Below are 23,694 nucleotides of genomic sequence, written 5' to 3'. Positions count from 1 at the left end.
GCACTCTCGTAATAGGCTATATTATCATATACTATAATATTATAGGCCATATTTACTATGTATTTTAGTGGTTAAAAACTCTGTTAGATCGCACTCTCGTAATAGGCTATATTATCATATACTATAATATTATAGGCCATATTTACTATGTATTTTAGTGATTAAAAACTCTGTTAGATCGCACTCTCGTAATAGGCTATATTATCATATACTATAATATTATAGGCCATATTTACTATGTATTTTAGTGGTTAAAAACTCTGTTAGATCGCACTCTCGTAATAGGCTATATTATCATATACTATAATATTATAGGCCATATTTACTATGTATTTTAGTGGTTAAAAACTCTGTTAGATCGCACTCTCGTAATAGGCTATATTATCATATACTATAATATTATAGGCCATATTTACTATGTATTTTAGTTGTTAAAAACTCTGTTAGATCGCACTCTCGTAATAGGCTATCTTATCATATACTATAATATTATAGGCCATATTTACTATGTACTTTAGTGGTTAAATACTCTGTTAGTTGGAAACATACATGTTCAAATGGAAAACTCAAGAGATTCTATCTAATCCAAGGTCTGGTTATTTTGTTTAACTACACCACTAGAGCACACTGATTTATTACTCATCAGCTATTGGATGTTAACCATCTGTTAATTCTGATATACAGTCTCATAGAGGAAACCCGCTACATTGTTTCATTAGTAGCAAGGGATCTTTCAAATGCACCATCCAATAGACAGGATAGCACAAGTCACAGCCTTTGATATATATATACTAGTCGTGATGCACTAGCTGGAACGAGAAATAGCTCAATGGGCACTCCGACGGAGATTGATCCTAAACGGAACCTGCATCAGGTGAGAGCTTCACCACAGGGCTACATCCCACTCCCCACCGACGAAGACTGATCCTAAACCGAACCTGCATCGGGTGAGTGCTTCACCACAGGGCTACATCCCACCCCCCCACCGACAGAGATTGATCCTAAACGGAACCTGCTTCGGGTGAGTGCTTCACCACAGGGGCTACATCCCACCCCCCCACCGACAGAGATTGATCCTAAACCAAACCTGCATCGGGTGAGTGCTTCACCACAGTGCTACATCCCACCCCCCACCGACAGAGATTGATCCTAAACCGAACTTGCATCGGGTGAGTGCTTCACCACAGGGCTACATCCCACCCCCCACCGACAGAGATTGATCCTAAACGGAACCTGCATCGGGTGAGTGCTTCACCACAGGGCTACATCCCACCCCCAACCGACAGAGATTGATCCTAAACGGAACCTGCATCGGGTGAGTGCTTCACCACAGGGCTACATCCCAACCCCCACCGACAGAGACTGATCCTAAACGGAACCTGCATCGGGTGAGTGCTTCACCACAGGGCTACATCCTACCCCCCACCGACAGAGATTGATCCTAAACCGAACCTGCATCGGGTGAGTGCTTCACCACAGGGCTACATCCCCCCCCCCCCCCCCGACAGAGATTGATCCTAAACGGAACCTGCATTGGGTGAGTGCTTCACCACAGGGCTACATCCCACCCCCCAACGACAGAGATTGATCCTAAACGGAACCTGCATCGGGTGAGTGCTTCACCACAGGGCTACATCCCACCCCCAACCGACAGAGATTGATCCTAAATGGAACCTGCATCGGGTGAGTGCTTCACCACAGGGCTACATCCCACCCCCCACCGACAGAGACTGATCCTAAACGGAACCTGCATCGGGTGAGTGCTTCACCACAGGGCTACATCCCACCCCCCACCGGCAGATTGATCCTAAACGGAACCTGCATCGGGTGAGTGCTTCACCACAGGGCTACATCCCACCCCCCACCGACAGAGATTGATCCTAAACGGAACCTGCATAGGGTGAGTGCTTCACCACAAGGCTACATCCCACCCCCCACCGACGAAGATTGATCCTAAGCCAAACCTGCATCGGGTGAGTGCTTCACCACAGGGCTACATCCCACCCCACCACCGACGAAGATTGATCCTAAACCAAACCTGCATCGGGTGAGTGCTTCACCACAGGGCTACATCCCACCCCACCACCGACGAAGATTGATCCTAAACCAAACCTGCATCGGGTGAGTGCTTCACCACAGGGCTACATCCCACCCCCCACCGACGAAGATTGATCCTAAACCAAACCTGCATCGGGTGAGTGCTTCACCACAGGGCTACATCCCACCCCCCACCGACGAAGATTGATCCTAAACCAAACCTGCATCGGGTGAGTGCTTCACCACAGGGCTACATCCCACCCCCCACCGACAGAGACTGATCCTAAACCGAACCTGCATCGAGTGAGTGCTTCACCACAGGGCTACATCCCACCCCCCACCGACGGAGATTGATCCTAAACCAAACCTGCATCGGGTGAGTGCTTCACCACAGGGCTACATCCCACCCCCCACCGACAGAGATTGATCCTAAACGGAACCTGCATCGGGTGAGTGCTTCACCACAGGGCTACATCCCACCCCCCACCGACAGAGATTTATTCTAAACGGAACCTGCATCGGGTGAGTGCTTCACCACAGGGCTACATCCCACCCCCAACCGACAGAGATTTATCTTAAACCAAACCTGCATCAGGCGTGCGCTTTACCAATGGGCAACATCTCACACCCTAATCCACAGAGTCTATGAATTAATTACTATTACCGTCTAAGAGACGTGACATCGCCAGTCTTGGCTGAAAACAACATTTCAACAACGAGCATCGCCAGTGATGTCGTGTTCCTCAGGCGCGGATCCAACTTCTTCTGGTGATAGATGCTGTCGTAGTTGTGGAAGTTGAACATCTGGACCAGCTCCTGGGTAACGAAGAAAAGAAGAAAGGAATGTGTGTTTAATGGCACTTCGCATATTTAAAATACAAGCATTTATATGTGTTATATGTATTATATGTTTAATGGCACTTTATATGTGTTATATGTTTAATGGCACTTTAGTTGTGTTATCTGTTATATATTTAATGGCATTTTATATCTGTTATGTGTTATATGTTTAATGGCACTTCGCATATTTTAAAATACAAGCATTTATAAGTGTTATATGTTATATGAAAAGCAGTATAAAATACAAGCATTTATATGTGTTATATGAAAAGCAGTATAACATACAAGCATTTATGTGTTATGTGTTATATGAAAAGCAGTATAAAACAAGCATTTGTGTTATCTGTTATATGAAAAGCCGTATAAAATACAAGCATTTATATGTGTTATATGAAAAGCAGTATAAAATAAAAGCATTTATATTTATGTGTTATATGTTATATGAAAAGCAGTATAAATTAAAAGCATTTATATTTATGTTATATGTTATATGAAAAGCAGTATAAAATACAAGCATTTATGTTATATGAAAAGCAGTACAAAATACAAGCATTTATATGTGTTATATGAAAAGCAGTATAAAATTAAAGCATTTATGTGTTATGTGAAAAGCAGTATAAAATAGAAGTATTTATGTGTTATATGAAAAGCAGTATAAAATAAAAGCATTTATATTTGTTATGTGTTATATGAAATGCAGTATAAAATACCAGCATTTATATGTGTTATATGAAAAGCAGTATAAAATTAAAGCATTTATATTTATGTTATATGAAAAGCAGTATAAAATACAAGCATTTATATGTGTTATGTGTTATATGAAAAGCAGTAAGGGAGCTGAAGCCCACCACAAAAGGAAAGGAATAGCTGTTTAACGACACCCCAGCCCACTAAAACTACAGCTGACTGGTATAAAACAGATATGATTATCTTGACAGTTGGTCATGTAAAAAGAGAGGAAACCTGATGCATACAACATAGGCTATACACCTATCAATCAAAAGCAGCAAATTATCTTTTATAAGCATCTCCCCACAGGACAGTACATACCACACCATTTGATGTTCCAGAATAAAAGAGAAAAATCCACTGAGGACAATTGATCCTTCAACCCATCGCACTTTAGGCGAGCACTCTACTACTGAGCTACATCCCACCCTACAAGGACAGGAATACAAACCAAGGCAATATGACCACCATGGAGGATGGTAATGAGAAGGTTACACACCACCTTTAATTTTTACATACAAAATTTCAATACAATTTGTATGTCCAAATATATTTTGTGAAAACAGGGCCCATATTTTTTTAATTTCCTAATAGCGTTATGATATTGTAAAACAGTCATAGGCTATGGCGAGGGTTGTAGAGATGTCATAACTTAGATGGTTTTACAGTATCTTAATGCTAAGATATCTTCAAAAATCTGTAGCCAAGGCAGTAAAGAGAGGGCTATATATTACAGTACTGCTATTTTTAGAAAGTACAGTCACCTGGTAACTACCATGCAAAATACCAATACAGTTTGACAGAAAGCATCATGAGTTATCCTCTCTTATGCCAGAACAGTGCTGTTACATAAGTGGCAGCATATTACTCCGACAGTTATAATTTAGTACTAAAAACGGGTAACTTCAAACCAATGGGTTATTTGTATACTACAGAGGTTAACCTATACTTGTAATCATCAATGATTTGAAAAAAACATTGCAGTATTTTTATATAAATGTTTTTAATAAAGACCTATTTCCTAAACCAGACTGTGTTAAGCTGCTATACAAAGTAACAACACGTGTAAATGGTGGTATGGTGGCTGAAGATGTTACAATGGTGGACAGATAGGATTTCTGCTAGCTTGAGTGCCATGACAGACAATCACTGTCAAGGGGAGATAATTCACTTTATCATACCGAAACAAGGTCCTTTTGTTTCTTAATCACTAACCCCCCCCCACCCCCCCACCCCCCAGATAAGATACAATTTAAATTGCCTGGTAAGCTATTGACATGTGATCTCCTATCTATGGTAGAAAAAACCCAGAGATTATGTTGTTTTTATGTTTTAAATATTGCCAACTTATTTGAAACATTATATAACAGTGTTCGAAATAAGTACTTGTCCGTTTGTCCTGACAAGTGCAAATCTGCTCGACAAGCAAAATGTACTTCAATGGTTATCCAATGGACAAGTAAAAAGTTTCAATGCAGTTTCATTTTGAGCAGTCAAAAACATTGTCGGGCTATTTCTCGTTCCAGCCAGTGCACCACGACTGGTATATCAAAGGCTGTGGTATGTACTACCCTGTCTGTGGGATGGTGCATATAAAAGATCCCTTGCTGCTAATTGAAAAGAGTAGCCCATGAAGTGCCGACAGTGGGTTTCCTCTCTCAATATCTGTGTGGTCCTTAACCATATGTCCGACACCATATAACCGTAATTAAAATGACAAGTGATAATATTGGTGGACAAATACAAGTAGATTTCAAGATATACTTGTCCGGTGGACTAGTGAAAATTTCTGCTTATTTTTATCACTGTATAATAATGATATTAAAGGTGCTAAAAATGTAATATTAGTTATGCCAAAAATATACATGGAGGTAAATTAACTTGAAGTTATTTATCACAAATATATATAAAAATAGTGAAATATGACAACTGTAACTATGATATAGCACCTTTAATTATTTTGAAGTTCTTTATCACAAATAAATGTAAAATTAGTGAAATATGACAATTGTAACTGATATACATGTAGTCATTTATAAATACACATGGACGTAAATTAATTTTAAGTTATTTATCACAAATAAATGTAAAAATAGTGAAATACGACAATTGTAACTATCATATAGGACCTTTAATTAATTTGAAGTTATTTATCACAAATAAATGTAAAAATAGTGAAATATGACAATTGTAACTGATATACATGTAGCACCTTTAATTGATTTGAAGTCATTTATAAATATACATGGAGGTAAATTAATTTGAAGTTATTTATCACAAATAAATGTAAAAAATAAATAAAAAATGAAATATGGTACTTGTAACTCTAATATACATGACATGTATCACCTTTAAGTTTGGTGCAATAAAAAATGCGAGAATAACAAACCTCAGCAAACTGTAACCCACGGCAACTGTTTCCGTACATGTCTAGAGGTGGAGACCAGATACAGATTCCCATCAGGTTTGGAACCACGATGAGAATTGCTCCAGACACTCCAGACTTGGCTGGCAGGCCGACCTACAAGAACAGAATGTAACACACAATAAATGGCTAGATGGATTATGGATGATTAAAGTTTGTTTGTTTGTTTAACGACACCACTAGAACACACTGATTTATTAATCATCGGCTATTAGAAGAAAAAAGAAAGAAAAGAAAGAAATGTTTTATTTAACAACGCACTCAACACTGATGGGGATCGATCCCACACCGACCGCGCATTGAGCGAGTGCTGTACCACTGGGCTATGTCCCGTCCTCCGGCTATTGGAAGTCAAACATTTGGTAATTTTGATATATAGACTTAGAGAGGAAACCTATTAGTAGCAAGGAATCTTTTATATGCACCATCCCACAGACAGGATATCACATACCATGGCCTTTGATATACCAGTCGTGCTGCACTGGCTGAAACGAATAATAACCCACTGGGCCTACTGATGGGGATCGATCCTAGACTGACCACGCATCATGAGAGTGCTTTACCTAGGGCTTCTAGATTATGGTAGCCCCACTCTCATTGCTAGTGATATTCAGCTATACAGAAAACAAAAAGGTAGAATGTTGCAGTTAAGTCTATTTTGTAAATATGAATATTCTGTCCCCACCCCAAACCCCCAATGTTAGTGTTTTTAAGCTCTATCTCCCTCTTTAGGTGTCATATCTGATTAAAAAAAGAAGAAAAAAAAGTGTGTTTAATGATATCACTGGAGCACACTGATTAATTAATCATCGGCTATTGGATGTCAAACATTTGTTAAATCTGACTCGTAGTCATCAGAGAAAACCCGCAACATTTTAACTAATGCAGAAAGGGATCTTTTATATGCACTTTCTTAAAGACAGGACAGCACATACCACGGCCTTTGTCCAGTTGTGGTGCACTGGTAGGAACAAGAAAAAACCCAATCAGCTGAATGGATCCACCAAGGTGCTTCGATCCTGCGACGCAAGCACCTAAAGCGAGCACTCAACCAACTGAGCTAAATCCTGTCCCCCATATCTGATTATTAATATTATTTAGTAAAATTGTATTAACTTAAAATAAAGTAGTAGATTTTACAAAAATTCCAGAAACTCTGGCCTTTACCACAGGGCTACAGGGTTCTGGTTGCAGTCAATATTCGCTGTTACTATTTGTGTGATCCCTTATTTCTTTCCACCAGTATGAACACAAAATCGGTAATTTAACCTTTAGACTACTGGATTAATTTTTGACAAAAACCATGTTGAGTGGGTACAAGTTTATAATTTTTCCTCACATATATTCACTTAAATAATTTATAAATACATAAAATAAAGTTCATATTTGAATCAGTAAGTATTATTTTCATGGGTTTTTATATTTTGTATGATATTATAGATCAGTTAATGTTGACTAAAATTAGGCAAAAAATCGAAAAAGTCATGCTTACTTACTGGTATTTGCGGCCAGCTGTCCAGTATTTATGTCTATTATTCCCGATAATAATGGTTAAATTTCTGACCAGATTTTTAAAAACAAATGACCTATGATTCATATTCCAATATTTGGTGATTTTCGTTGTTGGTAAAACGATAACATTTATTATCAAATTAGCTGTCACAATCAGCTATCGATCCCTGAAAATGACCGTGACGTGCCGCCATTGTTGTCAAGAAAAAATACTTGCCGAAAAACATGTTATTTTCAGCTGAAAAACAAAAACTAAAACATACAGGAAGCTGAGTTGTCTTCTGCTTCCTGTTATACAAGTCTTTCCGGCGAGTATAGTGTGCAAAACGGTGGGAAATATGAATTGGGGAATGCACTGTATAGTGTACAGTATGTCGACTGGCATGATGTCGGTATGAGATATCTCGCCTGCAGTAGTCAGAAGGTTAAACAAAAAAAATAGTGGTGTGATACCTTGAAGGCAAACTGGCCCGAGTAGTCGTACATGCCACAGGAGTGCATCAGAGAGAGAGTGTTGCGCACCGCGTCACTGTCCAAGATCTTGTGATCCGTGATGGGACAGATTCCTCCATTAGCAAACGTGGCACCGATAACTGCGCCAGATTCGCACGTGATTTCCACAGAGCAAAGCTAGAAACAGAAATACTGGAATAAGTTAAATGTTTCTTTATATACATCATCCTACAAACAGGATAACACATACCATGGCCTTTGATATACCAGTTGTGCTGCACTGGCTGGAACGAATAATAACCCACTGGACCTATATAGATACCGGCCTCGGTGCTGTCGTGATTAAGCCATCGGACATAAGGCTGGTAGGTACAGGGTTTGCAGCCCGGTACCGGCTCCCACCCAGAGCGAGTTTTAACGACTCAATGGGTAGGTGTAAGACCACTACAACCTCTTCTCTCTCACTAACCACTAACAACCAACCCACTGTCCTAGACAGACAGACCAGATAGCTGAGGTGTGTGCCCAGGACAGCATGATTGAACCTTAATTAGATATAAGTACAAAAATAAGTTGAAATAAATAAATATTAAATAGTTATAAATATAAATAAGCTATAAAAACAAACATGGGATGAACTTTTAAAGCCTGTTTATGACTAACATGCATACAACTACATACATTTACATGCTTAAACACCTGTCTTTAAAAATTAAAAACAGGTTTCGTAAATTTGGCCCATTAAATTAAAACGATAAGTACAAACAATAAAATAAGATAAAAATACATTAAAAAAAAGCGGTATTTAAAAACACTAAATTTAACCTTTAAGCTATGCAAAGAAACATTAAATTTAACAAAAAGTAGAAACAATAAAATAAGATAAAAATTATTTAAAAAAAAATCTATATTTAAAAACACTAAACTCAGCAAAATGCCCACCAATATTGTCAATAACCAAAACCCATAAATACTATCTTACTTTTTTATGGACCTGGAACCAATTTTACAAAACATCACAAGTTTACGTCTGTAACTAGCAGTTATACTGGTCATACACTTATATTTATGTTTGCCATCCATTTCATGCCAAAAATTACATTATTACAGAAGATGGAGCATTTTAACAACAGAAGAAAAGAAATTTTTTGTACTTCAAACTATATTTGTTGCACTGTTAAGCTGTATCCTAACTGGCCGTGAGCGATCCGAGTGATTATTTTAGAAATAATTGATTTCCATTGCCGTATCCTAACTGCACGAGCGCGACGCGACAGGTTTATGTCGCGTCGCGCACGTGTGGTTAGGATATGGCAATTGAAATAAATTATTTCTAAAATAGTCACTCGCATCGCTCGCAGCCGGTTAGGATACAGCTTTAATAGCATTAACAAGTGTAGTTTTGTCATAGATTTATGTTTCAGTGCAAAACTAGGATTACGATGTTTTTTTAAATTCATCCCAGACTATTAAATCAAAACTAAATTAATTTGTAATTATACAATATGCTAAAGTTTTGTTAATGAAACATTACATGCCTATAGGTAGCACTAAACCAAATAACATCCAGCTGGGTCAAAGTTCAAGATGCACCCAACTTTTGATAAGAGAAGTGAACAACACAAGTCTGTTGATTGAAGATAACTGTCAGTGTGTTGGTTGTAAAAAAAAAAGTTTTATCTGGGCAAAACATGTATGCAATTTTATTTCATCTAGTACCACTGTGTCAAGTAGCCTTGTGCTTGAAACATGTATGGGGTACCTGTAAAAAAAAGTACTCAAAATTTGTGCGAAACTAGGGTAGTCATAGATGCTACCCGTTATCTCAGAAATGAGCAGCTTGACCCCGACTTTTTTTCCAATTCACTTTACGGGTGAGGGGTGGTAGTATTTATGTCTGTGGCGTTTATGTCGGTTGACGCGCTGCAGGTAGGAGTTTTAGACACATGTTACTATATAATTGTCATCTATGGGATATGATTTGATAGTATACACCCTTTAATGTTAACACAGAATATTAAATAGCCATCACATCAGTAAATGATTGTATCAAAACAAGTTTAAGACAATATTTCTTGAAAGAACCTTACTTGGAAGTAAAAGTCAAGAATATCTTTTAGATTTGTTCCTTCCGGAAAACACTGAAAGAATAAAAATAAAAAGAGTAATAATTAGATTTACATACATAATAATTACTTTTACATATATTAGGTAATAATTAGGTTTATATAAGCAATAATTAGATGTACACTATTACCGGTAGGTAATAATTAGGTTTATATAAGCAATAATCAGATGTACACTATTACCAGTAGGTAATAATTAGGTTTATATAAGCAATAATCAGATGTACACTATTACCGGTAGGTAATAATTAGGTTTATATAAGCAATAATCAGATGTACACTATTACCGGTAGGTAATAATTAGGTTTATATAAGCAATAATCAGATGTACACTATTACCGGTAGGTAATAATTAGGTTTATATAAGCAATAATCAGATGTACACTATTACCGGTAGGTAATAATTAGGTTTATATAAGCAATAATCAGATGTACACTATTACCGGTAGGTAATAATTAGGTTTATATAAGCAATAATCAGATGTACACTATTACCGGTAGGTAATAAGTAGGTTTATATAAGCAATAATCAGATGTACACTATTACCAGTAGGTAATAATTAGGTTTACATACAGGTAGGGCATGCACGAGTCCAAAATATTGGACTCGAGTACTCGAGGGTCAAACTCGACCCGGACCCGAGTACCCGAGTACCCGACATTTACTACTAGATGATAATGAGATTAAAGAACAAAGTAAAATAGCAGCATGCATCTTAATTCCAGCGCTGAACATGGATGCCAGATCATGCCATTGTATTGCATTTTACACATTCAATTTTTGTTTCCCCTCCATGTCTCATAGCCCTATAATGTAACCGGCGGAAAGCAAATAATATTATGGCAAAATGATTATATATGGTAAAAAGATATACATTAAATGAGAGTGTTCTTCCTTGCACAGGTACTGGGAGTCCTGTGAACGGACTCGAGTCTTACTGGACTCGGCCCGCGCCCGAGTACTCAAGTACTCGTGGAGACCCTACATACATGTAGGTAAAGACTAGGTGATGGTGTGGACAGCTCAGAAGACCGGCCTTGGTGGCACAGTGGTTACGCCATCGGACTACAGGCTGGTAGGTACAGGGTTCGCAGCCCGGTACCGGCTCCAACCTAGAGCGAGTTCTTAAGGGCTCAATGGGTAGGTGTAAGGCCACTACACCCTCCTCTCTCTCACTAACCACTAACAAACAAACTGGACAGACAGCCCAGATAGCTGAGGTGTGCATGTGCCCAGGACAGCGTGCTTGAACCTTAATTGGATATAAGCACAAAAATAAGTTGAAATGAAATTAGAAGACAGAGTTGGAGGAAACTGACTGACAGGGTTGAAACAGATTGAAAGGTGTTTTTGTTTTATTAAGAATTAAAATTTTTACAATCATGTAGTCAGATCATCCTAGAAAGTGACACAGATTTTAAACATTGCCATACAAACCTTGTTTTCCCGTAAGTAGTATCCCAAAGCAAAATTCCTGTCAGCAGATAACCTTTCAGAAAGAAATCTAAACAGGAAAGTAATAGAAGTAAGAAAAGTAATAAGTAAGTAAGTAATAAGTAAATTAATAAGTTAAAAATATGAACGAGTGAGTTTAACAGTGATTGAGTGTATAAGTCAATTAGTGATCAAGTGAGTGGAAAACTGAGTGAGTTTGTAAGTGAGTGAGTAAGTGAGTGAGCAAGCTAGTCAGTGAGATAAATAAATTTATCATCCATTAAAGTCTTTTGTAGGAGATATCGCTGGCACTATACTTTGTTATATCTCCTGCGATATTCTCCTAGGAGATATCACTTCTTTTGTTACGTCACTGTGTATGTTTCAGCGCTAAAACTATCTTTAGTGACGTCATGCCACTGTCGTTCTGCTAGTTAACGAGTCTAACCCTGCCAAATATAGTGACATTCAACCCACATTACTGACATTGTTTACAATTTTCGTAAATGAAAAGAAAGATAATGAATGATAAAAAGAATACCACCCTCGTGACTTGTGATATCATAATATATTAGCACTCATTGATAAAAGTATAAAAATCCTTGTCAAACCTTGGATTTCATACTTTTATCAACTAGTGCTGATAAATTATGATATCACAAGACACTCGGGGAGTATCCTCAATAATTCATTAATAAATAAATAAATAAATAAACAGACTTCAACATAAAAAAGACTGAGGACAGTGACTTAGATTACGGAGAGCTATTTAAGATGTTATCATACTGAGCACAGATATTTAATCCTTTTGCGGTACAACTTTTTTCTAAATTCACATGCCAAGGGGAGTTGAAAATTACTCTCTCTGAACTATAGTTTTAGAGGAGTGATGGAGAGCCAGAGTGACAGTTTCTCTCAAACAGTGATGTCTGAATAAATAAATAAATAAATAAATAAATAAATAAATAAATGTTAATAATAAATAAATAAATGTTAATAAAATAATAAATAAACAATAAATAAGTTAATAAATAAATAAATAAGTTATAAAAATAAATAAATAAACAAACAAGTTAATAAATTAATTATTAAATAAGTCAATAAATAAATGAATACATGTAAGTTAATAAGTTAATAAAATAATAAATAAATAAATAAGTTAATAAATAAATAAATAAAATAATAAATAAATAAGTTAATAAATTAATTAATAAATAAGTCAATAAATAAATGAATAAGTTAATAAAATAATAAATAAATTAATAAATAAGTTAATAAATTAATTAATAAACAAGTCAATAAAAAAAAAAAAATTAAGTTAATAGTGAATAAATAAGTGCAATTATTTTATAAATAAGTAAATGAATGAACAATTGAATGAACGAATGAAAGAACAAACAAATGAACGAAAGAACGAAAGAATGAATGCATGAATGAATGAATGATGTGTTTGAGAGGAAGGAAGCACACAAATTACCCCTATGTAATACATTCCTGTATTACATACATTACTCACATTGAGTTGTTGAAAGCAAGGTATTCGTTGCCTGTCATCATTTTAAAATACTTGGAGGTCTGTAAAAAAATACGACACCCGTTAATACAGGGCTTGAAATAGCAGAATGTGAAAAGCAAAAACCAGTCCATTTTTCTAGACCTAATTATATAGCAGGTGAAAGAGAAATAGAAATTGATCTGCAAACCCTAATCCCCTCCCCTCCCCATCATCTTAAAATACTTTGATATCTGAAAGAAAATAATACCCGTTAATACAGGCTTGAAATAGCAGCATGTAAAAAGCAAAAAGCAGTCTGTGGTTTTTTTTTACCTAGCATGTGAAATAGAAATTGATCTGCAAATCCTAATCCCCCCTCACCCCCAGCAGTGTAAAGTTGCTATTGAAATGTTTTTATTTGTTGACTATGAATGCACACGTCAATCATGGAGTGTCACCCTAGTACATTTGTTTAAATGTTAATAAACGTAGAACCGTGATCTTGATTAATTCACTCGCTACAGCCAGTGAACCATGACTGGTACACCTACCCACTGAGTCGTTAAAACTGCGAACCCTGTACCTACCACTGAAGCCTGTACCATTTAACTATTTGCAGTAAATAAAGATAACGGCAAGGGAAGTAATTCAAAGTACAAACACAACTTCATATACTACTTCGTGTACATGTACTTCATAATAGATTGCCACGACTGGTATATCAAAGGCTGTGGTATGTGCTATCCTGTTTGTGGGATGGTGCATATAAAAGATCCCTTGCTGCTAATTGAAAAGAGTAGCCCATGAAGTGGCGATAGCGGGTTTCCTCTCTCAATATCTGTGTGGTCCTTAACCATATGTCTGACGCCATATAACCATAAATAAAATGTGTTGAGTGCATCGTTAAATAAAACATTTGCTTCCTTCCTTCGAATAATTCACATCTAATTTGCAAAGTTATCAAATTCTGAAAGAATGTGATCTAATAAATATCACATACTTTGATTACACTGGATATGCTAGATATTATATGATATTATATGATAAATAGAGGTTATTACCAGAGTGTTTTTTGGTATCGTCAATATCATATATTAGGAATAAAAATTGTATTATGCGAGCCTCTGACGAGCATAATACATTATTTTTATTCCTAATATATGATATTGACGATACCGAAATACACGAGGGTAATAATCTCTTTATCATATAAGCAAGCTGAATACGTGTTTTTGTAAACTGTACACGCAACTTTAATTCCAGTCCGCCATTACTAGATTTTTTAAATGATGTAAGAATATGTGGCACGGTGTACTTTTGGATGGAAATAACGTCATTTTGGATGTCCTTACATCAAAATAAAGTTATGCCTAACGTTTTTTGTTTTCTGAACGCAGGACAGCTTTTAGTGTCAAACTGCCATTGAAATGTTTTTATTTTGATGACTATGAATGCGTACGTCAATCATGGAGTGTCACCCAAGTACGTTTGCTTAAATGTCAATAAACTTAGTGCCGAAACCTCGACTAATTTACATCTAATTTGCAAAGTCATCAAATTCTTAAAGTATGTGATCTGAAAAATATCACATACTTTGATTGCACTGAAAATGTAAGATATTATATGATAAATGTATTTATGTCAGTACTTACAAAATCAAATCTGTCAGCGGGATCCATGTCTTGTCTAAGAAGGGAACACACAACTAAAGCACCGGAGTTTATCAAAGGGTTGTGAGGTTTATCTGAAGAAAAAGAAAAAAAGAAGAAAAGAAAATATAATTTGAACAGTTTGCGTAACACTGTGCAAACCTGCATTCAAGTTATGAATAATTTACTATTGAAAAATTTAAATTTGCATTTAATTTTTAAAATATGCTCTTTTGCATATTAAGCAGTCACCTTCTGGACCGACTAGGGCCTCCTCGAGTCCAAAATATTGAGTACCTGCAGGTCAAACTCGACCCAGACTAAGAGTACAGTACCTGATACTTACACTAGATTATAATGAAACTGAGGGAAAAGGTAAAATAGCATTATGCATCTTAATTTCCAGTGCTGAATATGGATGCCAAATCATACCATTGTATTGCATTTAGAAACTGGTTGATGTGTTCAGTGTTGTGACGGACGGACGGCCAATTTAAAAAGAGAAACTAGTGCATGATCATATAATTATTGTGTAACGTATATCATTGATTATCTACTGCTGAAATTATTGTCCTACATTGTCCATTGTGTTATAGTTGATCATATTGTATTCCCCCTAGCTTCTACTGGTACCGAGTCCTGTGAACAGACTCTAGTCTTGCTAGATTCGGCCTGCAACATACTCGTGGAGACCCTAGAACCAACCACCTTTAATTACAATCAGAGTTGTATTTCTAAAATTTGACTTTACACCCATGGCTTTGAAATTGGGAATTTTAGTGTCGTTTTACTAAAATTTGGGAATTTTCAGTCTCATTTCAAAAATATCTTATTAAGCCGAGTTAGAATTAAAAAGTAATGCTATATATTTAAGAGCTGACTGCAATTATTTTTTGGTTCATGCAAGTATGAACCGAAAAAACAATGTGCACACTGTATGACTCCGCGTTGAGTGACATACAAAAGTGTGCACATTGTTTTTTCGGTTCATACTTGCATGAAACAGAAGGGGACCTCCTGGTCTTCGGTGACGGCGCAAAAGTGGCTGGAGAACTGGTCTTAGAATAACGTCAACATAACGCTGGGCAGTAAGGGCATCATGGACAATGATGAGATCACTCCTGAAATCACAGCTGATTGCCCCCCGTGAGGACCTTCATGATGGAGTGTCATGTGAGACTCCGCCTGCAGTATCAAGTGGCCCTGATCCAGGCACAGATTGACCTGCTAGATGCCAATCTCAACATCTATGCCCATGTAGAGAACAGGAGGAGTAGGGGGCAGCAGAGATGGTGGTCTAGGGCATGGCTGGGCCCTGAGAGGTGGCGACAGTTTGGTCTTTATGACAAACTCATGATGGAGCTGCGGAGAGAAGACCAGAAGGCATTTGTTAACTTCATGAGGTTGCCCCCTGAGATGTTTGATGAGATCCTCGAACGAGTAGGTCCCAGAATCACCAAGTAACAAACATTCTACAGAGCCCCTCTTGATCCATTCAATTGTTCAATTCACCGGACTATTTATACCCGTTCTGTCCGTCACATGACCTGTACAAATACATTTGAAGAACGTTTTGTCAGTTTCTCATGATTTCCGATTTCATTTTCACCGGATCTTGTCTGTTACTCATACGGTAATGTCCGTTACAGTGGCCGGTAATTGTCCTGTACTTGTCTGGTGATTGTACGGTCATTGTGCGTTTTATCCGCTAAATATCGGGTGTTCTTCCGTTCGAAGGGCCTCAAGCAGCAACGGAGACGACTTTCACCATCAGATAATTTTCTTTCGCTCCGTCAGACCCTATCCGGCAAGGTGTGACAGTAGCTTAACTTCTGGAAAAGGTGTGATACTTGCATACCATATCAATATATTGGACTTCTCCCTATGCTTGTAAATGTGTATCAAAGTACTGATGGTATTGCTAACAATCTCGACCGATGTTCTCAGGTACAAAATACAAAATAGTAACCAAACACTATTGTACATACAGATATATGTTTACTTCAAACTGATCTTCATGTAAAGAAGATGTCATCTTCTAAATTTTTCAAAACAAACAACGCAAACAGCATGTCAACTTTTACTTCCGCATTTACATACATGTGACGTCAAACTTTGAGCCGTGTTTACTCGGTTTCTGACATCATGCTAATTTGTAGGTTTTCGTGTGTGACTGCTCATTTATATAACGCAGCCACCAATAATGAGAATGCCCCTCTATTAAGAAGACACCTCTGCTAAGCATCCACTTCTATTAAGCAGGCACTTCTATTATGCAGACATCTCTATTTAGCAACAATCTCTATTATGCAGTCACCTTTAAATATCATCCATCTCTACAAGTGGGCACCTCTGTGAAGCAGCCACCTCTATTCAACAGCCACCTCTATTTAGCAACCACCTCCATTAAGCAGCCACCTCTATTTAGCAACCACCTATAAGTAAGTGGCCTCTATTAAGCACCTAACACAGACAAGACAGGACAAACCAGTTATGCAGCACTAATTGAAAAAAGAAAAAACAACAAGACTATCAGCCTGTAGAGCTCCACTATTTAATTTTCAGTTTTGTCAGTAGTAGATAATAAATTAATTTGTAAATCTTTATTTAAATTAAAAAAAATTATTAAAAATTCTAAAACTCTGTTAGTTTGTAAAGACCACCTGGTGGGTTTTTTTTTTAAATATTTGTATTAAAAATTCCAATATACATGTATCTCTCTATTAGATTGTGAAGACTGCCCCAGAGAATCTTAAAATTAGTACCAAGTTTCAGAACTATTCAATCAAAACTCTAGGAAAATATAGTCTTTTTATTTTATATTATAAATTTTAAAAAATTTGTTCAGTAAAAATTCAAAATATCCTAAATAAACTGTATCTCTGTATTAGATTGGGAAGAGTGCAACAGAGGATCTTTGTACCAAGTTTCAGAACAATTCAATCAAAACTGTAGGAAAAGAGAGATTTTAAAGAAAAGGTTGAAGGACAGACAAACAGACAGACGGATGCTGGACAAATCGGTATTAGAAACGATCCACTGATGAATGCAGGGCTCGAACTTAAGAATCTTTTGTCCAAAGCAATATTTTAAAAACATTGCCATGACAGCAATTTTGAAGTTTTTTTCAAAGTTACTTTTGCAGCAAATCAACATGACTGAATTAAAGGTTACTTTGCCGTATGTAGACATTTCAAAAGCACAAGTGTTAAATACTAGCACATAATATACACCTGGACCTGTGCTTATAGAACTTTTAAGAGTCCAGACTCCATTTCTAATGACGTCACACGCATACAATTTGTTTGGCGTTGTCATGACGTTGCTGTCTCAGACTCTATTAGAGTCTCAAGTCTAGACTCTAAAGGTTTTATAAGTACCAGACCAGGTATAACAGTTTACCATCGTTGAGGTGCGGTTTTTAATTTCAAGCCCTGCGAACATCATAAGACACCTGAAGAGACCACAAAATTCCACCCCACATTTGAAATCAGTGGAGTTAGAAGTACTCACTGAGATGGTTCAGAGATATATGGTTAAACGTCACTCCACTTGGCTCCTGCCCCACATACTCGTGTACAAGACTGGATCCCAGTTCCTTGAGAAGGAGAGCGTAGGTCATCGGTTTACTCACTGACTGGAGACAGAATGGCACGGATAAATCGCCTATCGAATACCTGAAACAAAACCAAGAATTCACCAGAAATAAACATTTTGCCTTTACCAAAAATTTGGAATATCATATCTCTGTCCACCAAGTAAGTTATATTGTGTTGTTTTTAATATCATACCTCTGTATATATACATCCATTATTGGAAATTTATGCCAAAGTGTATTATGTTTAATATCATACCTCTGTACATTCAATATTGGGAATTTATGCCAATGTGTATTATGTTTAATATCATACCTCCGTACATGAAATATTGTTGATTTATGCCAATGTGTATTATGTTTTATATCATACCTCCGTACATGCAATATTGTTGATTTATGCCAATGTGTATTATGTTTAATATCATACCTCCGTACATCCAATATTGGGGATTTATGCCAATGTGTATTATTTTTAATATCATACCTCTGTACGTACAATATTGGGGATTCATGCCAATGTGTATTACATTTAATATCATACCTCTGTACGTACAATATTGGGGATTCATGCCAATGTGTATTACGTTTAATATCATACCTCTGTACATCCAATACTGGGGATTTATGCCAATGTGTATTATGTTTAATATCATACCTCTGTACATCCAATACTGGGGATTCATGCCAATGCGTATTATGTTTAATATCATACCTCTGTACATCCAATACTGGGGATTGATGCCAATGTGTATTACGTTTAATATCATACCTCTGTACATCCAATACTGGGGATTCATGCCAATGCGTATTATGTTTAATATCATACCTCTGTACATCCAATATTGGGTATTTATGTTTAATATCATACCTCTGTACATCCAATACTGGGGATTGATGCCAATGTGTATTACGTTTAATATCATACCTCTGTACATCCAATACTGGGGATTCATGCCAATGCGTATTATGTTTAATATCATACCTCTGTACGTACAATACTGGGGATTCATGCCAATGCGTATTATGTTTAATATCATTACCTCTGTACATCCAATATTGGGTATTATGTTTAATATCATACCTCTGTACATCCAATATTGAGGATTTATACCAATGTGTATTATGTTTAATATCATACCTCGATATATCCAATATTGGGAATTTATACCAATGTGTATTATGTTTAATATCATACCTCTGTACATCCAATATTGAGGATTTATACCAATGTGTATTATGTTTAATATCATACCTCGGTATATCCAATATTGGGGATTTATGCCAATGTGTATTATGTTTAATATCATACCTCTGTACATACAATATTGGGGATTTATGTCAGTGTGTATTATGTTTAATATCATACCTCGGTATATCCAATATTGGGAATTTATACCAATGTGTATTATGTTTAATATCATACCTCGGTATATCCAATATTGGGGATTTATACCAATGTGTATTATGTTTAATATCATACCTCTGTACATACAATATTGGGGATTCATGCCAATGTGTATTATGTTTAATATCATACCTCTGTACATACAATATTGGGGATTTATACCAATGTGTATTATGTTTAATATCATACCTCTGTACATCCAATATTGGGGATTTATGCCAGTGTGTATTATATTCAATATCATACCTCTGGCCATCCACTGTACAGATGCTAACTCCCCATAAATCTGGACTGTACCGACTGAGCTGAGGGATGTAAGACGCCACCTGGTGGAGTAAAAAAACATTAATGAAAAAATTAGTTTTGTTTAACGACACCACCAGAACACATTGACTTATTAATCATTGGCTATTAAATCTCAAATATTTGTCAATTTTTTCTAAGAGAAAACCCGCTACATTTTTCCATTAACAGCAAGGGATCTTTTATATGCACTTTTCCACAGACAGGGTAGCACATACCATGACCTTTGATATGCCAGTCGTGGGGAAACAAATAAAGCAAAATACTTTTTTCTGCATGTTTATAATAAATCTTTTACTTTTCATACATGTATGTCATTTTGTTACCTAAAAAAATAAAATATTAATGACCATTAAAGGGACAGACCCTAGTTTTTAAACACTAAGGCATATTTTTTTACAATTAGAGCCGCTTGTGATAACTGAAATCATACTTTACTCAGATTTTATTGTTTAGATTATCCATTTCCGCACATTCGAATAATTTTTGGTCATCCTGGTGTTTTTAATATCACAAAATACATTTTACATATTTTTAAAAACGCACGTGTGTCTGAGAAGTAACAGTTATGGAGTCGAGTTTTAGTCTATTTTGGAGGATATTTCACCATTTCAAAGTCACAGACTCATGTTTCACTCTATTGTAAGTTTATCCAAATATTTTACAGGTTTGTAGATTAACTGAACTTAGTGTTAATTTTCACGGGTTGAAACTAGGGTCTGTCCCTTTAATTTAATTATGAAAGGAAATATATCACAGTGAAACCCCTCTAAACCAGACATTCATGGGACCATGTAAAAAATCCACTTTTAATGGTATCCAGTTTAGAGATGTTCTTTTCCGTAATGGTGTTCATAAAGGGACGGTGAAAAATGGCCATCTTTGAAGGAATTCTCATTTATTGAGGGCCCGGTTTTTAGGGGTAGTGAAACAACAAAGTATACTGAAATAGAAATAAATCACCTTTTTCTAATAGATCATTCATTATCGTTAGTTTTGTTTAACAAAACCACTAGAGCATATTGATTTATTTTAATCATCAGTTATTGGATGTCAAACATTTGGTAATGCTAACATATAACCAGAGAGGAAACCTGCTACATTTTTCCATTTTTAGGTCTACCAAGAGATCTTTTATACGCACCATCCCACAGACAGGACAGCACATACCACAACCATTTATATATACCAGCCATCGTGTATTGGCTAGTATCACAGGATACGCACTTTGGATTTGTTTTGACTGGCCAATCGGGCCACTCACAGCAACACTTTGACTCGCCCGTACAACTTTTGAATGGCCTGCGACCGAATTTCGTTTTAAAAAAGAACTTACTTAAATTGCACTATAAAAACATGTTATCATATCATACAAACAATAATAACAAGACAAAAGAAGGAAACAGAACTTGTTTTAGTTTTATTACAAACTGTTGTAATTAAATTCTAATTATTATGTTGTCACGGGACCCACACAAACAAACATCTGGAATGTTTTACCAAGGCTCTGTCTTGGAATGAATAAGGTGCTTTTATGACCGTATGACAAGGAATTGAAAAAATTACTAACCTGACAGCAATCTATACAAACAATAATCACATCCGCTAGAGAAATAAACATACAACACAAGTTAAATAATTAACACTATTTAACGGGAGCAGGTCAACTTGCCCCCAACGCAGTTGGTCAATTCGCCCCACACTATTTATTCAACTCGTATCTTTACCATTTTAAAAATTAATATACCAACATTTTAAGCTAATGTGCATTTAATATTGTTGAATATGCACACCAGTTGGACTCCAAAAGCCTTGCCTGATCATTCCTTTAAGAAAATAAGGGACAAACTCACAAACGTTAAATTAGGCTTGACAGTTCATTGTAATAGATTATTATTTATCCTATATTAAGAGCTCCCCAATATAACACCCTTTAATAAGTGATCGTAATAGCGGAGTTTCACTGTAATATTAATAAATAAAATGACACCAAAGTTGTAGACATCAATTTTTTATTTTGTCACAATTATTTATGGACAGTAAAGTTTGGAATGAGTTGTCCAAACACTTGGGTGAGTTGGCTTTGGAGTGAGTTGACCAGCATTCCTATTTAACACTCGCACGTGCACAGGCAATGACAGCTGTTGTTGACATCGTTGGCAGGGGACCGGCCTCAGTGGCGTCGTGGTAGGCCATCGGTCTACAGGCTGGTAGGTACTGGGTTCGGATCCCAGTCGAGGCATGGGATTTTTAATCCAGATACCGACTCCAAACCCTGAGTGAGTGCTCCGCAAGGCTCAATGGGTAGGTGTAAACCACTTGCACCGACCAGTGATCCATAACTGGTTCAACAAAGGCCATGGTTTGTGCTATCCTGCCTGTGGGAAGTGCAAATAAAAGATCCCTTGCTGCTAATCGGAAGAGTAGCCCATGTAGTGGCGACAGCGGGTTTCCTCTCTTAATATCTGTGTGGTCCTTAACCATATGTCTGATGCCATATAACCGTAAATAAAATGTGTTGAGTGCATCCTTAAATAAAACATTTCTTTCTTTTTTTATTGGCAGTGACGACTGGGTGTTTGGTATAGTAGACTGTATATTCCGTAAGAAACAAAAATGTTGGAAAACCTCAGGCTCATAAACATAACGTAGCGGAATGTGACGAGTTGTTCCGATTGTAACTAAATGGAAAGTAAAGACAGACATGGCCGAGGTGTTTTGATTGAACATACAAATACATTTACGTGGCCGAAGGTTTTCCAAATACATAATCAAAACCGGTCGAGGCATTCCAAATGATTTTAGACTTCGATATACTGAGGAAATGGTCGCTATTATCCTGTATGGGTTTAGTTGTGCAGATATTAATAGGAAACCAGTAGAAAACAATAAATAAAAAATAACTTTCCGATCTCTTACAAACATTAGTTATTTGCATTTTGATACATACTACAATATGCGAAAATGTTTGGTTGCCAAGTGGGCGACACGTGATAAGGTTTTGACTTGCCCAGCGCTATTTTGACTCGCCATGGGCGATCGGGCGACCATAAAGTGCACACCCTGGTTTCAGAAACAACCCGATTATGGGCTCGCCGATGGGGATCGGTCCTAGAACGACTGCGCATCAGGCAAACACTTTCCAGTAGATCGTTCATTGACAAACTGAAGCCCATGCCAAAAGTGTTTCAACGTTATCACGAAATGTTTTATTTAATGACGCACTCAACACATTTTATTTACGGTTATATGGAGTCAGACATATGGTTAAGGACCACACAGATATTGAGAGAGGAAACCCGCTGTCGCCACTTCATGGGCTACTCTTTTCGATTAGCAGCAAGTGATCTTTTATATGCACCATCCCACAGACAGAATAGCACATACCACGGCCTTTGTTACAGCTGTTGTGGAACACTGACTGGAACGAGAAATAGCCCAATGGGTTAGATAGGAAACCTGCTACATTTTGCCACTAGTAACAAGGTATCTTTTATAAGCACTATCCCAAAGACTGGATAGCAAATACCACGGCTTTGATATACCAGTCGTGGTGCACTGGCTAGTATGAGAAATAGGCCAATGGGCTCAACTACAGGGAATGATCCTAGACCGACCGTGCATCAGGCAAACACTTTACCACTGTGCTACGTCCCACACTACAGTAGATCATTAATTGACAAACTG

At 36.8% G+C, this 23,694-nt stretch overlaps 1 protein-coding gene across 1 annotated transcript in view; it reads right to left on the bottom strand.

The window, feature by feature from the left end:
- Positions 1-23,694, bottom strand: part of LOC121377109 (glutaminase kidney isoform, mitochondrial-like) — a 39,814-nt gene that overhangs the window by 4,847 nt on the left and 11,273 nt on the right. Inside the window, exons 5-13 of the mRNA XM_041504986.1 lie at positions 19,951-20,030; positions 18,215-18,378; positions 14,705-14,796; positions 13,074-13,132; positions 11,561-11,627; positions 10,087-10,137; positions 7,997-8,173; positions 5,996-6,127; positions 2,702-2,853 (exon numbers count right to left, since the gene is read on the bottom strand). Of these exons, the coding sequence (XP_041360920.1) occupies positions 2,702-2,853; positions 5,996-6,127; positions 7,997-8,173; positions 10,087-10,137; positions 11,561-11,627; positions 13,074-13,132; positions 14,705-14,796; positions 18,215-18,378; positions 19,951-20,030 (974 nt within the window). The remainder of the gene's footprint in view (positions 1-2,701; positions 2,854-5,995; positions 6,128-7,996; positions 8,174-10,086; positions 10,138-11,560; positions 11,628-13,073; positions 13,133-14,704; positions 14,797-18,214; positions 18,379-19,950; positions 20,031-23,694) is intronic.

The sequence above is a fragment of the Gigantopelta aegis genome, chromosome 7 (assembly GCF_016097555.1).
Source record: "Gigantopelta aegis isolate Gae_Host chromosome 7, Gae_host_genome, whole genome shotgun sequence".
Lineage (NCBI taxonomy): Eukaryota > Metazoa > Mollusca > Gastropoda > Neomphalida > Peltospiridae > Gigantopelta > Gigantopelta aegis.
Note: the sequence above shows the minus strand (reverse complement) of the source record. Positions and strands in the feature narration are given on the sequence as shown.